Raw genomic sequence first — 13938 nt, forward strand, 5'->3', positions numbered from 1 at the left:
GACACTCAGAGATATATATACATGGAATCGTTTTGGGTACTCTGTTCTTGAAAACTGGGGAAGTTTTTATTTATGTACATAGGCCAGAAAAATAAATTAGAAAATACATACTTCTGATTTAATTCACAATTTAATAGTCCCAAACATGGAAACAGCCAGATAAAAGCAAGTTAGGTAAGTGCTGAAACTCAACACAAAAAATTTAGTAGTAAGGCATTTTCTTTAAAATCCTGCTAATCTAGGTACAAAATTTGTGCATTAGTCCTTCCTTTCCAGCTAGTGTTTGGAGCATCTGGTATTCAGACCTCATATTCAAAATTAAGACCTCATATGTGCAAAAATAAGTACTTCTGAATTTGAGGAAGCTCTTAAAGCCGTATGTTCACTTGTTAAAGTGGCACACATCATGCATGGCATCAAATACGAAGAAGTGGTTTGACAACTGACGACATGTTAAGTGGTACAGCATTTCTTAGAACTCAGAAGTGCTCAAGATAATGAAGAGACTTTCCAATTGCAAATTTGAGTTCTCAAATTCTTTGAGGACAAAAACTCTGAACGAAAATTTGTAATGAAAAATGTTTTCCTTAAATGCAAGCTAGCAGTACCTGAGCTAGCCAAGCTCCTCACTTCCCTTCTCATCAGCAGGGTGAAAGGAACAGCGTATGAGACACTGACATTTTATTTACACCTGAAACATTGCAATTCATTCCAGTAACTCTAAAGCATCTAATCTCTGACAAAAAATGTCAACTTTGTGTCTCAAAGAAATTCCAGCAATTATGATGACAATTACTTCAAACTTTTTCTGCTGACCTATTATTTTTATAACCTTCACAGGATTTATTCATTCTCACAAACACTTGCCAAAGTCTAACAATCCTAAAAAGAAACTAAGCCATGTACAGTAAAATTTAAAATAATTTTGTAACATGGGATCAAACTATCCCCAAAACAATCCAACTTTTAAATATCACATATAAAGGAAAACAGTACCCATATTCCTTACTCCAGCCTCAAACTGAATTAAAATAGGACTTTATTTTTCCCAAGAGTAGGCAGTTTACCCATGTGCGAACATTTAGTTTTTCTCAGTTACCTGCTGGTAGGGGTCACCCTACTCAGATAGGAATGTGGGAAGGCAAATTTTCAGAAATAGTCAACTGATACAGCGAGGCACTCAGAGGGTAACAGAAGAAACTGTGCATTATGTGTGCACATGCAACCTAGGAGGCACTCTGGTGGGTCAGATTTATTTGCTCTATTATATTCTGAAAGGTTATTCCTAGAGAATCAGAACACACCTTCGGCAGTCTAACTTGTGTAGTACAGTTGGTTGTTTCAGTAGAATGAAAACACCTTTTATGAATTAGTCAAGCTTACAATAGACATAACTTAAGCATATTCCATTATTGTTTGCATTTGCTAAAACACTTTGGATACTTTTATGACAGGCCGCTGCTAAGTGCAGGGGAATGTTCCTCTCTAGCACCAGAGTTGAATAAAATATAATCCAAGTACTAACAGTTGTCACAGGTTTTCAGTCCCACTGTGTTACCCTTCCACATCCAGAGCTCTTCCCTTCAAAAGAGGGCACACAATCTCTGCATATTCAACTGCTACAAACTGAATTAACCCACATCTCAGCTCTAACAGTTTCAACTGAAAAACATAAAGCTACAGCACCATCTAAAGGCAAAATCCTGAATCAAACGGTCATAGTTAGATCTACCTGTAGTCCCCAGGAAAGAGGGAGGAATCCCCTGTATTCATAGTGCTCTATATTCTTTCACCACAACCGCTAATTCTCAACACTCAGAGAACATTTTGTGAAATTAAATCAAAAAAGAGTGTATAGAATAGATCGTGTGCTTATATTGCAATGCAAAACTATACCTAATTTTTTTGATATATCTCATTTTGATTGAAGTCATGTAATGCTGCAAAGTGATCATAGAATCATAGAATATCTCAAGGTGGAAGGGATCCATAAGGATCATCGAGTCCAACTCTATGCTCCTCACAGGACTAACTAAAACTAAACCATATGACTAAGAGCATCATCCAGATTGAACACAAATTACTGTCACACACAAGTAATACTTATTTCAGTCAACCACAAGGTGTTACACTACAACAGAGAGGCAATTGCTGGAGACAGAGAAGTGAATACTTGGAGAATGGGAGACTACTGGCCACTATTGTTGTGTTAAGAAAGATTTTATTTATTTAATTCATTACAAGTAATCCTGCTATTATGCTGATGATTCTAAATCTGCACATTTGCTTTGGTTTTGTGCATTATACTCAGAATCACTGTATCTTTCAAACTCTATTTCTGTTTGTCAACTCAGCAATATATTCAATGTGACTAACAAAATTAGGAGCATATGCAATAGTGAATGGGACTCAAGTGCATTTAATAAACTCTAGTAGAGAATTGTTTTTACCTTGACTTGCTCATTAGAAGTCACAGCACAGAAAACAATCTCCGTAAATCCTTGGGAGGGGAACATTCGGAAGCAGATACCACCAATAACACGACCATCTTTTATTAATGCAAGAGTCTTGTGTTTCCTGAGTAGATAAAAATAACAGTCACTTTAATTCATGTACATAGTACATAAAGTGCCATTACCATTCTTTTTTCAGAAACTTGATTCACTTCTTTCCATGATGCTAATGCAATTGTATATGCCTCTGTTAAGTTAGCTGCTTGTATCTACAGAAGAGTTGCTATTTTAACATCATGCTTTGAATTTACCGTAAAATTCATCATTCATGCAGCAAGGTCCTGGCCTTGCGAAGTACTCCTAGATACTAGGGTAATGCCCAATAAATAAGAGTTGTATTGCTTTCATTGAATCTATTGCTGGCAGTTATGCCATTGTGCAGTTCTCAGGATGATTTTACCTGACTAAATTAGAAATTAATGGAGTTACAGGACAGCAAGTCCTTTCTAAGGGATTCCTGTTTCGTTGCATGCACTCTCTGTAGCTTAGCTATCAGTTTCAAATGCAGCTGATGAAGCAAGAAATGATATTTCTTACTTCTAGTCACCCACTCCTAGTGGAATCAAGACCAGAATAAATATCCATTTCCGTTGCACTTACATTGACTGCCAGGAAAGACATAACGAGGTGCAATCTGAACTCTTGTGTCAAGGATTAAGAATTTTAGTGTAATCCTCAAGGTCTGGAAAGATTTACACTGCAACTGTTCTCTAGATTATTCAATACACGGTATCCTATAAATTGTATAAAAAATACAGTAAATTTACAGAAGATATCTTTTTGGGGGGAAAGGTTGGTGCCAAAAGTGAGCCCCTGCCAAAAAAAAGGTAGTCTGAAGAGTAGTTATATTTTATGTGCACAGTTGAAGGAGATTTTATAAATTTTATATATTCTTCTTTTTCTTGTATTTATTTTGGTGCTTTTTATTTGTGGAATGACAGCAGCAATGTTGTAGCTTGAGCTTTTAATTTTGTTTACTCATGTTTGTATTGTTTAAGCAACAAGATTCAGTAAGGATGGCTGTTTTGGAAATAAGAACATTAAAGGCGATAATAAGTAAGGTAATAGCTGAAAGAAATTTGGGAAGAGAAATGTTGGACTCCAGTATCTCACACTTGACGTAGGTTTGTATGACCCACTACCCAGCGGAGGTCTCCAGTGTGTGTCCCTGGAGATTCACAGCAATGCTGGGGCACTCTGAGCTGTCCAGGCAATGTGCTTCCCTTCCTTTGGGTCAACTGTTTGCCTCGGGCACATAAAGGAGGGCATTTTCTTGCTGTAGCAATATCTGTACCTCTTTCTCAAGCGCAGACCGCTCTCCAGACAGATATCTATACTGAAGAGCACTTAAACTACCAGCAGTTCCTCTCAGCCTACTAGAAGACTCTTTCCCAATAATACAGGAGAAGGCCATGACTCAACATCACTACTTCAGAATTTTGCTTTGATGTTCGGTTATGAGGGAACCTGGCTTTTTCAACCAGTAGCCTCTGCTTGAGGTCACAGTGCTGCTAAGGCACCTAAACTCAGACAAGATCCTGGTGCTGCCTGCCTCTCCTGGCCGAGCGGTGCTTACCCCCACACAGAAGAGGTAAAAGAGTCTGGACTGTGCTGGCCCTTGTGAGACAAGTGCTGTTCAAATCCGAAGAACCCAGGAGAAGGCCCCAAGATCAGTCTCCTGTGCCTGGAGACCGAAGTCCTGTCCAACAGTCCCCAGCACTGGGCTGTTTGTGCTTCAGGCACAGCACAGACCCAGCAGCAGCAGCGTTTGCTGGCACCGAGAGAGTATTGCCGAGGGAATGCTAGTCAGCCTAAAAGCAGAGGAAATGGTTCCAGAAATGTTTTCGTAACTGCTGCAGCTATAATACCGGGCACAAAGACAGAGGCTGATATCACCAGTGGTGGAGAAAGGCAATTCCACAAACCAGGCTGCGTAGCTGGCTGTGATCTGCTCAGAGCTTCTCAAGTCTCTGCTGACACACACACACAACAATGAGCCCACAGGCACCCTCCACTGCGGAGTGCTGCAGTCAGTACAGCAAACCCCTGGGCTACCATTAGGCGTGGATCGTTCAGAGGCAGAAATTTTAGAACATACTGGTTGAAAGGAAGCAGACTCTGCAGGAAACACAATGGTGGAAAAGCAGACACTTCTGAGAAGAACCTCCCTTCATGCTTGCACAGCTGAGGCACAATTCAGTCAGGACACTAGGGTAGGCGGAGGCCAATGTGTAACCTGTGGATGCTGCTACAGCCAATGTGCCTCTTTTCAAGTGTCTGCGGTGTAGAGATGCAGCCAAAGCAAGACAGGAAACTTGCACTGATAAAGAGAAAAGCAACATGCTTGGGTGAGGAGTGATTTCTCCCATGCTGACTTAAATGCTGCTGCTGTTCATAAATCCCACAAGTTCTTCTCACTGAAAAACTTCAGTCTCTGCTGCCATTTGGTTCATGATCTCCACAGACAGAGGATGGAGCAGCCTGCAAGTTAGTATGGGCCTGGAAACCACTAATAAGCACCATAATTACTTTCCGACTTTCAGTTCTAACATTTGAAAGCACAAGATAGGTAGGATCTTTCCCTGCAGGCCCACGTCCCTGTATTGGGTGTGCATGGCAAGATTTTGGTAGTAGGGGGACTACAGAGGTGGCTTCTGTGAGAGGCTGCTAGAAGCTTCTCCTATGTCCGACAGAGCCAACACCATCTGGCTCCAAGACAGACTCACCGCTGGCCAAGGCCGAGCCCATCAGTGATGGTGGTAGCGCCTCTGTGATAAATATTTAAGAAGGGGGAAAAGCGGCTGCATGACTGGGCAACTGTGGCCAGAGAGAGGAGTGAGAATATGTGAGAGAAAGAGCCCTGCAGACACCAAGGTCAGTGAAGAAGGAGGGGAGGAGGTGCTCCAGGCACCAGAGCAGAGATTCCCCTGCAGCCTGTGGTGAAGACCATGGTGAGGCAGGCTGTCCCCCTGCAGCCCATGAAGGTCCACGGTGGAGCAGATATCCACCTGCAGCCCGTGGAGGACCCCACGCTGGAGCAGGTGCATGCCCAAAGGAGGCTGTGACCCTATGGGAAGCCTGTGCCGAAGCAGGCTCCTGGCAGGACCTGTGGACCCATGGAGACAGAGGAGACCATGCTGGAGCAGGTTTGCTGGCAGGACTTGTGACCCCGTGGGGGACCCACGCTGGAGCAGTCTGTTCCTGCAGGACTGCACCCTGTGGAAGGGGCCCATGCTGGAGCAGTTTGTGAAGAACTGTAGCCTGTGGGAAGGACTCATGTTGGAGAAGTTCGTGGAGGACTGTTCCCCGTGGGAGGGACCCCACACTGGAGCAGGGGAAGAGTGTGAAGAATCTTCCCCCTGAGGAGGAAGCAGCGGCAGAGACAACGTGTGATGAACTGACCACAACCCCCATTCCCCATCCCCTTGCACCGCTGGTGGGGAGGAGGTAGAGAATTCAGAAGTAAAGTTAAGCCCGGGAAGAAGGGAGAGGTGGGGGGAAGGTGTTTTAAGATTTAGTTTTTATTTTCTCATTATCCTACTCTGATCTGATTGGTAAGAAATTAAATTAATTTTCCCCAAGTCGAGTCTGTTTTGCCCGTGACGGTAATTGCCGAGTGATCTCCCTGTCCTTATCTCAACCCATAAGCCTTTCGTTATATTTTCTCTCCCTGGCCCAGCTGAGAAGGGGGAGTGATGGAGCAGCTTTGGTGGGCACCTGGTGTCCAGCCAAGGTCAACCCACCACAGTCCCACAACAAGAAGCCACTCGTCATTAATACAGCCACTGAGATAGTATTTGGGTACAATCCAATTAGATTGGCCACGAGTTAAGGGGGCTTGAAAAGATGGGAAAAGGGTAGCATGGGCAGAGCTGCCCTCCATGCCACCTCGGCTGGCCCCTTCCTACACTGCTGCCTGCAACCAGCACCAGGCTCTCTACGTCTCGCCCACCAAACCCCTCTCCCGCGGTACTCACGGATCAAAGACCAAGCGTGTGATGTACTCCTTCGGCATTCGAGGCAGCTGATGGGAGAACACATTCTGCAAACCAACCAGCCACATCATGATCTTCTTGTTGGGCTTCTGGTTCAGGGAGTTGCCGACCACGTGGAATTCGATCACCCCCCTACGCTCCTCCAGCCTTGCTGCCTCATCCCGGGCCGAGTGTGCCGAGAGGAAGTTGGTCTGTACCGCACAAAAGAGGAACAAAATCACATTTTGGAGATTTCACATCCTCTGATGGAACAGCCTTAACGAACAAACAAATGAAACCCCCTCTTTTTTCCAAGCCACCTTTTTACAAAAATAGAGCTGCCAATGATTATCTTTTTTTAGCAGAAGTGACACCATCAAATAAGCTGGATATAAGTCTACACTACAGTGTACAAAGGATTATTCAAACTTCTTCTGGTAAAGATTAGGCAACAACAACGATGGTTATGACTCAACAAGTTCCAAAATCTCTCAAGGGACAGCACTCATCCAGTTGAAGCCTATGCCACTAAGTCTTCATATTTTCTTTAGTCCAGCCAGCTTGGACAAAAGTAGTGGATTCGCCTATGCATACTGCAAATCACATATTTTAATGGCGGTGCAGGCAAAGTCATATTTTTTCATTTTAGAACTAGCTTTCCAGTATCTATGCCACTATCATAAGAACTTAAAAAGAACATTTTAATTCCTACTGATTTTGCTGTTACATATCTAGTAATTGCATCCATATATTTGAATGGAGATTAAATTAATACAGACAATTTATTTAACTTTTTTTTCAAGATCATTTTACAATGCCAAAACATCTCTGCATGCACATACTGTTTACTTTTTAGAGCAACGTTTGGCTGCTGGGTTTCTAGTCACTGCCAGCCCCAACAGCCAGACTGGCACAGCATTTGTAATATGCAGAGCCATCAGTCACAGTATATAGTTTGAGTAAGAAATGTAGGTGGTTCCAAATCTTCAGCAGTCTCTAGCTAAACCTTGGCAAACAAGAGCTGCTGGCAAAACATAGCCTGGCGAAGGGAACAGAAGGAGGACAAGCCAGCCAAAAGAAAAAAAGTGTGCAATTCTGTACATGGCACAATTCTGCAATTCTGTTTGTTTTATTCTTCCAGCAGAAAAAAAGAGCAACTGTGGAAGACAGAGCAAATAACTGTTTAGATCAGCCCTTCTGCACTGAACAGAGGTTTTAACTTTAGATCTTTCCTTCTGCTGCAGTATTTGAACCCCATTTACCTTGTCTTATGAGCTACATCTATGATTAACAATAAAAAGCATACTCTGGAACTGTTCTGTAACAAAAGTACCTTGGAAAATAACCTGGGATCTACTTTTTTACTAGCACCAGCTTCCAAGTCTCTTTGCAAACAGTATACAATGCACTAAAAAATGATAGAACTATTCTTCATGTTAATGATGCATTTCATCAATATTTTTTGCTCACCTAAGCATATTCTTTGAAAGTCTCTATTTTTCTTACTGACAGCATGGTAAGTTTTGTGGACTCTGAGCTTATCATACTCTATCCATGTGGAACATTCATTGAAAACAGGCCATTTGCAAACAGACCAGGTCTATATATTTCTCACCTCTGGCCCAAGCATTGCTGCAGGATCTGTAATTGTTGACATTACTTCATTGATTAACTCAATAGGAATATCTCCTACAACTCTTGGTCTTTTTGAATCCTCCAGAGAATAGGGTTCATTATTTTTTCTCTTTTCCCCTATAAAACAAAACCAGGACAAATTAGAACAACCAAACAGTCACACACTAGCACTGTGAAGTCTAGCACTTGTGTTACATTCTTTAATTTGTATGCCAAGTTTGGCGATTTTTTTTTAATCCCTATAGAAAGGGAGAAAGAGAAAGAAATGCAATCTGAACAATACTTATCACTGTTGCAATTTTGTCTTTGCACTGGGGTATTAGCATGAAGCAGGATGAATATACCTCTCCTTCTCCTATACCTCTGTAAATTCACAGTGAAACTATTTGCTTCTCTTTTTGTTTCAGCATCCTCTGCAATGAACCTCTGTGCTGCTGTCTTGGAAGGTCAGTGCTCAATACACAAATTATAGTGCATACTTTCGGATAACATGAAATCCCATTTGGGGATTCAGTGGAATAAAGTATCCATTATAGATTTCTTTCACCCTTTTTGTAAACCAAGCAGCACCTACAGTCTGACACGTCATACATACTTGACTTAGAAAATCCCTATGAAGTTTCCAAATCAAAATATACCATGTTAATTATTAACTGCCCTACTAACTGCAGACCAACATGTAATACAGCAAAAGCAACCAGTTAAACAAATTCATGAAAGAAAAGTCCACCAAGGACTAGTGGGTACAATAATACTGAGCCAGCTTCTAGCTCAGGATTTATCCAAGCAGCAAACTGCCAAATACTAGGAAAGCATATAAACAGGAATATCACTCCATGGTTACCTTATTCCTGTATTCTTTCCCTTAAGATCTGCTACTGGTCATTGTTAGAACCAGGACACAGAACTTTGCCATTGTGATCAGCACTTATCAGTGAGATAAGCTGGTTTGGTTTTGTTTGTTTGTTTGTTTGTTTTCCCCTAAGGAAAATCCACAATAGCTTTAAGATCTTCTTTCTGAAACAACCAGGTCGCTTAGGGCCCACTATGCCCACTATGCCCACTATTTTACATATACTGTACAGATTGTTTTTCCACAGCTATAACGCTCTAAATATATGAGGAACAAACTGTTCATTCCCCTTTTCAGGCTTTCAAGCAGTACAATTGTTTTCTTAACAATAGCATTTTATTGTTAACCTCCCTTTATTGTAGAAACGGTTTATTCTTATTCTTTTTTTCTTACTTTTTAAACAGTTATTCATATGTGAATGGACCTTCATTCTTATTTCCCAAGAGATTAATTTCTTGTTTCAAAACAGAATTTTTTGAAGCAATGTGTCAAAACCTTTCTGGAAATCCAGGTACAGAAAACCCTTTACAAATGCTCACCACTTCCTTCATAGATATGTACAATTTGTGAGTTCTAGAAAAGGCACAGTGAATTTGCACACATCACATTACTCGAACAATTATTCATTCCATTCTTAATCAGTTTATTATTGTTTCTTCTAATTGTCTGAAATAGGAGACTTACAATTGACAGTTTCCTGAATTCTCTTAGAACCCCTTTGTTTTGTTCTAGCTTTGCAAAGCAAACTAGCTTTGCATCTGTGGGTTTCAATTCCGTAGTGCTGAGGGCAATTCCAATGACAGCTCAGCTGCACAACTTAATAATTAGTTTGTCAATTCCATATTTCTTTTCACACTCTCAAAAAAATATAATTCTTACAGTGACTACTTACTACTCATTTTGCTGATTTGTAATTAAAAAAAATTCTTGTACTCATTCCCACTTTTAAGACCATTTCCCAACTTGTCCCCCAAAGAAAGCTGCAGTTTAGGAGCCGCCTTAAGTTCCTCTGCAGTGAACACCAAGGCTAAGAATTCATTTTGCTTTTCCTACTTCCTTGAGGACTTACTTTACATGAGCTCGTGATCATCTCTCTGACCTACAAACTCTCTTGACAGACTCATTAATCGTGAGGTGTTTGAAAAGGGATTTATTAGGAGAACTCATGCATTCAACAACTTTTTTTTCCCAAAAACTTTTTTTTTTAACCTGACCTCATTCAGGTTTTAAATTTAACCTGGTTGGTATGTTTGTGCTTTTCTTTATTGCTCAAATGTATGTAATTTCAGTACCTTGAAATATATTAAAAAAAAAAAAAGGAACAAAAAAAACCAATGGCCCCTTCTACTCTGTCTTCATTTAAATGAAACCTTTTTTCATGGCTCATAGTACATGTACTCCAAATAAAGTGTTTTTCAACAGTCTCTGACACCAGCAGACCCTTCCCCATTTTAATTGAATTTAAACAAACCAATTTTTTTTTCAAATACAGTTGCCATTTCTGCTAGTTAAACATTACCATAGTGGAGAAAAAAATATGTGTGTGCGTGTCTTTTAGCAAAAACACCTCAAGGTCACTATTGCAGAGTGAAGGGAATGGTCACCATATACTGCAACTACTGATAACATCAACAGATGCCCAAAAGCAAGTCTCCCTCTTCATTACCTAGGTTTGGGTCAAGGGCGGAAGAAACTTTGCAAGCAGGACTCATGTTCCCACTGTTGGGTTGCTCCAGAGACGAAGGACTTGCACTGTATGAAACAGATCTTGCAACAGGAGGAGGATTGATAACTGCAATGGCATAAAAGACAAACACAACAAGATCAGGACATGGAACTCATTACAGTGCAGACTGAGGGACTGTCACAATGAGGGACTCAACTTCACACCCACCACCTGCCAAGTAACAGCTAATGTTGCGCAACAGAGCAATGCCACCAGTTCGCAAGCAGAGACATTAGAGCTTTATCTCAACATATTTTTCTAAACTTCTACCTAACGAAGGACTGTATTACTGCTGAATGACAGAGTTAGCTTTACTTCATTGCAAATATCAGGCTTTATTATTCTGCAGTGCCGAGCACAAGCTAAGAAAACAAACTTCCTTCACATACCTGCCAAGCCTGCTGGAGTTCAGCCTCATGAAAAGGCTTTTTGTAGGGGTCTATTGAAAAGCAAAATCTCATCATTCAGCTTCAGCTGTCCACTTTAACAGTGTTCAAAGACTATTTGGACAAATCAAACTCAAGAAAGGGAGAAGCTGTTCCACCAGTTAATAGGATGAAACTATTATTTTAAAATGCTGCAGACTAACATCTCTCTCTCTAATATTTAAAAAAAAAAAAAAAAAAAAAAAAACAAACACACTCATCCCAAATCATCCGGTTTTCATTTGTGCCAAGATTTTTGGCAGGCAGGTGGGGGGCTGAGGTGACAGCTTGCAGTCTGGACACCTGCAGTCTTTCTCTTTGCATGGCTTTATCCTGGTGTCATCACCAGCAACAGCTCTTTTGTGCCATATTCATGCCAAGAATTCAATGCTTAAGAGGTGCACATTAAAACGAAGCACTGTAGAAATGTACATGATAGAATGAACTCTGAGAGCAACATGACTTTAGAGTTGCAAGGAACTTGCACCTAAGACATAATTCACCAGTTTATTGTGCAGACCAGGAACTTCTCACAGAAAAACCCTGTATCTGTCACAGTGGAATTTCCCTGCTACTCTAGGAAATTCACTGTCGGATAAAGTGCTGACATGATCGTTTTGTCAACTGATAATCAACAATTGTTTCAAAATACTGAATTGTTACAAAATATTGAACTAAATACCTCCAGTCTTTGCTTCCTAAAATACTGAAAATTGAGGTCAACCCCTGAGCTGCATAAATGGATTTTAAATACTTTTGAGCAGAAAGGAAGAGGAGACGGGGAAAGTGAAAGAAAATCATCATCAATGTCCCCCTGCCATTTCAGGGATGACTTATACCTCTGTACCCTAACTGAGGAAAAGTGAATAAAGTTGCAGAATAGCCGATGAGGCACATGAATAAGAAAAAGCAAGGAAAAGCTATACAAAAACAAGAAAATCAAAAGGCACGTGTGCAAAGGCAATGGGACATCTGACATGGAAGGCCCCTACTTCCCTACTGCTAGGACCCTACATCCCTGCTGCTAGTGAGTCGGAGGACTGGTGTGGGTCCCTGTGCAAGGGGATCACTGTCCAGCAGGTGACCCACCGCAGCCATTTACCCACTGACCATTCTCACTCGCCCACATTGAGTGCACTTGTGCTGCTCAGGCGATTTGCCTCAGCACCCAGCCCGCTCCACTGGCACCTTCAATTAGCTGGATTTCATCGTCAAAATGGGATCTTTATATGAGGAAGCACCAGAGAGTCAGACATCTGTGCTTACTCAAGGCAGACTGATTTTGGTATAGCCTGCTATTTGTAAAGCTGCATATCTACACCTCGTTCCTTAGAATGCATCACTTGCACAGGTTTCTCTATATTCAGGTGCTCCCTAACCCATCACTAAATGCAATTTACCTGTCTGGATTCCCAGCTGGCCAGTTCGGGAACTAGACACCATGAAATCCTGATCCCAAATGGGAGAATTCTGGCTGTACACTTCTTCTTCCAGCATCGACAGAAACCTAGGCACAAAACGAGGTGACATATTAACTTAATAGGATCATTCAAAGCAGGTTCTTTTTCAGAATAAGCATTTGCAACTTTTTTTAATTTAAAAATATTTAGTGATTCAGTAAGAAAACGTTGTTGGCCAAAACCAAACACACACAAAATCACAAGCCAGAGTAGACATCAAGTATTTTAATTCAGTAGAGTGCTTTCACCTATGAAAAATTATCTTTGATTATAAGCAATATTTATTTAATTTGCAAATGCAGAAAGAAACCGTTACAAACCACTTTTACAGAACAAAACTGTGCACTAATAAGAAAGCTACAAGTTCACAGATGCCAAGCTACTCATCTTATACAATGATGACAAAATATGTCTATTTTGATAAACTGGTGTTTTGCAGATGCACTTGCTTTCTGCCTCTTACAGATTTATAAAATCCCAGTGTTAGTTATTAACAATGCTCTTAGGAAGATATTTTCATTCCTGTAAGTGTGCTGCTGTAACATTTAATTGCATGTTTGTGCTTGCATAACAGTATTTTTAATCTTACTTTTGTACACTTACAGAAACAGCATGATTTTAAACCTCTCAGTAGTATTATATGAGAGAGAAATTCCACAGATCAGACTATCCAGCACACCTGCCTTCACAGGGCTAATACATCATTTCCTCTCAGAAGCAAGATAGCTGCTTATCTTATGTTGCACAAAAGGGGTTTTCAGACCAGAAGTTGACATGGCACATTTTTACTCTCTAGAGTCATCTATATGTATAGAAACTGTCCAGCTGAAACCAACAGGACTGTTGAGTAAGACATTCTTGAACAGGATAAGGATTTTCAGGATCAAGTCCTACTCTTGTATTTTATATATATTTATACCTTTATTTTTATATATTTATACCTTTATTTTTATATATATACACTTTATATATACCATTATATATTTATACCTTTATTTTATATGCATTTATACCTTATATATACATTTATACCTAAGCACTGCAATGTGCGGTGTCTCCTGCTATCTACATGGCTGATAATGGCTAAAAAGTCTGTAACAGCTATTTGACCATCTGTGACGGAGCAGAAGCACAAATTAAACTTTAGCGAAGGCTACCTTTACAGGTAGCACAGAGACTCTGCGTTCAGACCCCGTGGTGACTATTTCCTAGGTACACATAGACATAATCTGTGGCTGCTCACTTCACCTCGGAAGGAGCGGCCAGGGCAGCCGGGAACCCTGCACTGAAACCAGGCACCAGCTTCGTGCTCTGAGCGGCAGCTGCTCCTCAGGGTTCACACTGTGTAATAC

General features: G+C 40.8%; 1 protein-coding gene across 1 annotated transcript in view; it reads right to left on the reverse strand.

Moving 5' to 3' along the window:
- KAT2B (lysine acetyltransferase 2B) overlaps window positions 1–13938 on the reverse strand; it is a gene marked incomplete at its 5' end in the record, with an annotated part of 45390 nt that overhangs the window by 10854 nt on the left and 20598 nt on the right. Inside the window, 5 exons of the mRNA XM_082304776.1 lie at window positions 2451–2577; window positions 6491–6699; window positions 8103–8239; window positions 10642–10767; window positions 12527–12633. Of these exons, the coding sequence (XP_082160902.1) occupies window positions 2451–2577; window positions 6491–6699; window positions 8103–8239; window positions 10642–10767; window positions 12527–12633 (706 nt within the window). The remainder of the gene's footprint in view (window positions 1–2450; window positions 2578–6490; window positions 6700–8102; window positions 8240–10641; window positions 10768–12526; window positions 12634–13938) is intronic.

The sequence above is a fragment of the Platalea leucorodia genome (genome assembly GCF_965183815.1).
Source record: "Platalea leucorodia genome assembly, chromosome: 1".
Classification (NCBI taxonomy): domain Eukaryota; kingdom Metazoa; phylum Chordata; class Aves; order Pelecaniformes; family Threskiornithidae; genus Platalea; species Platalea leucorodia.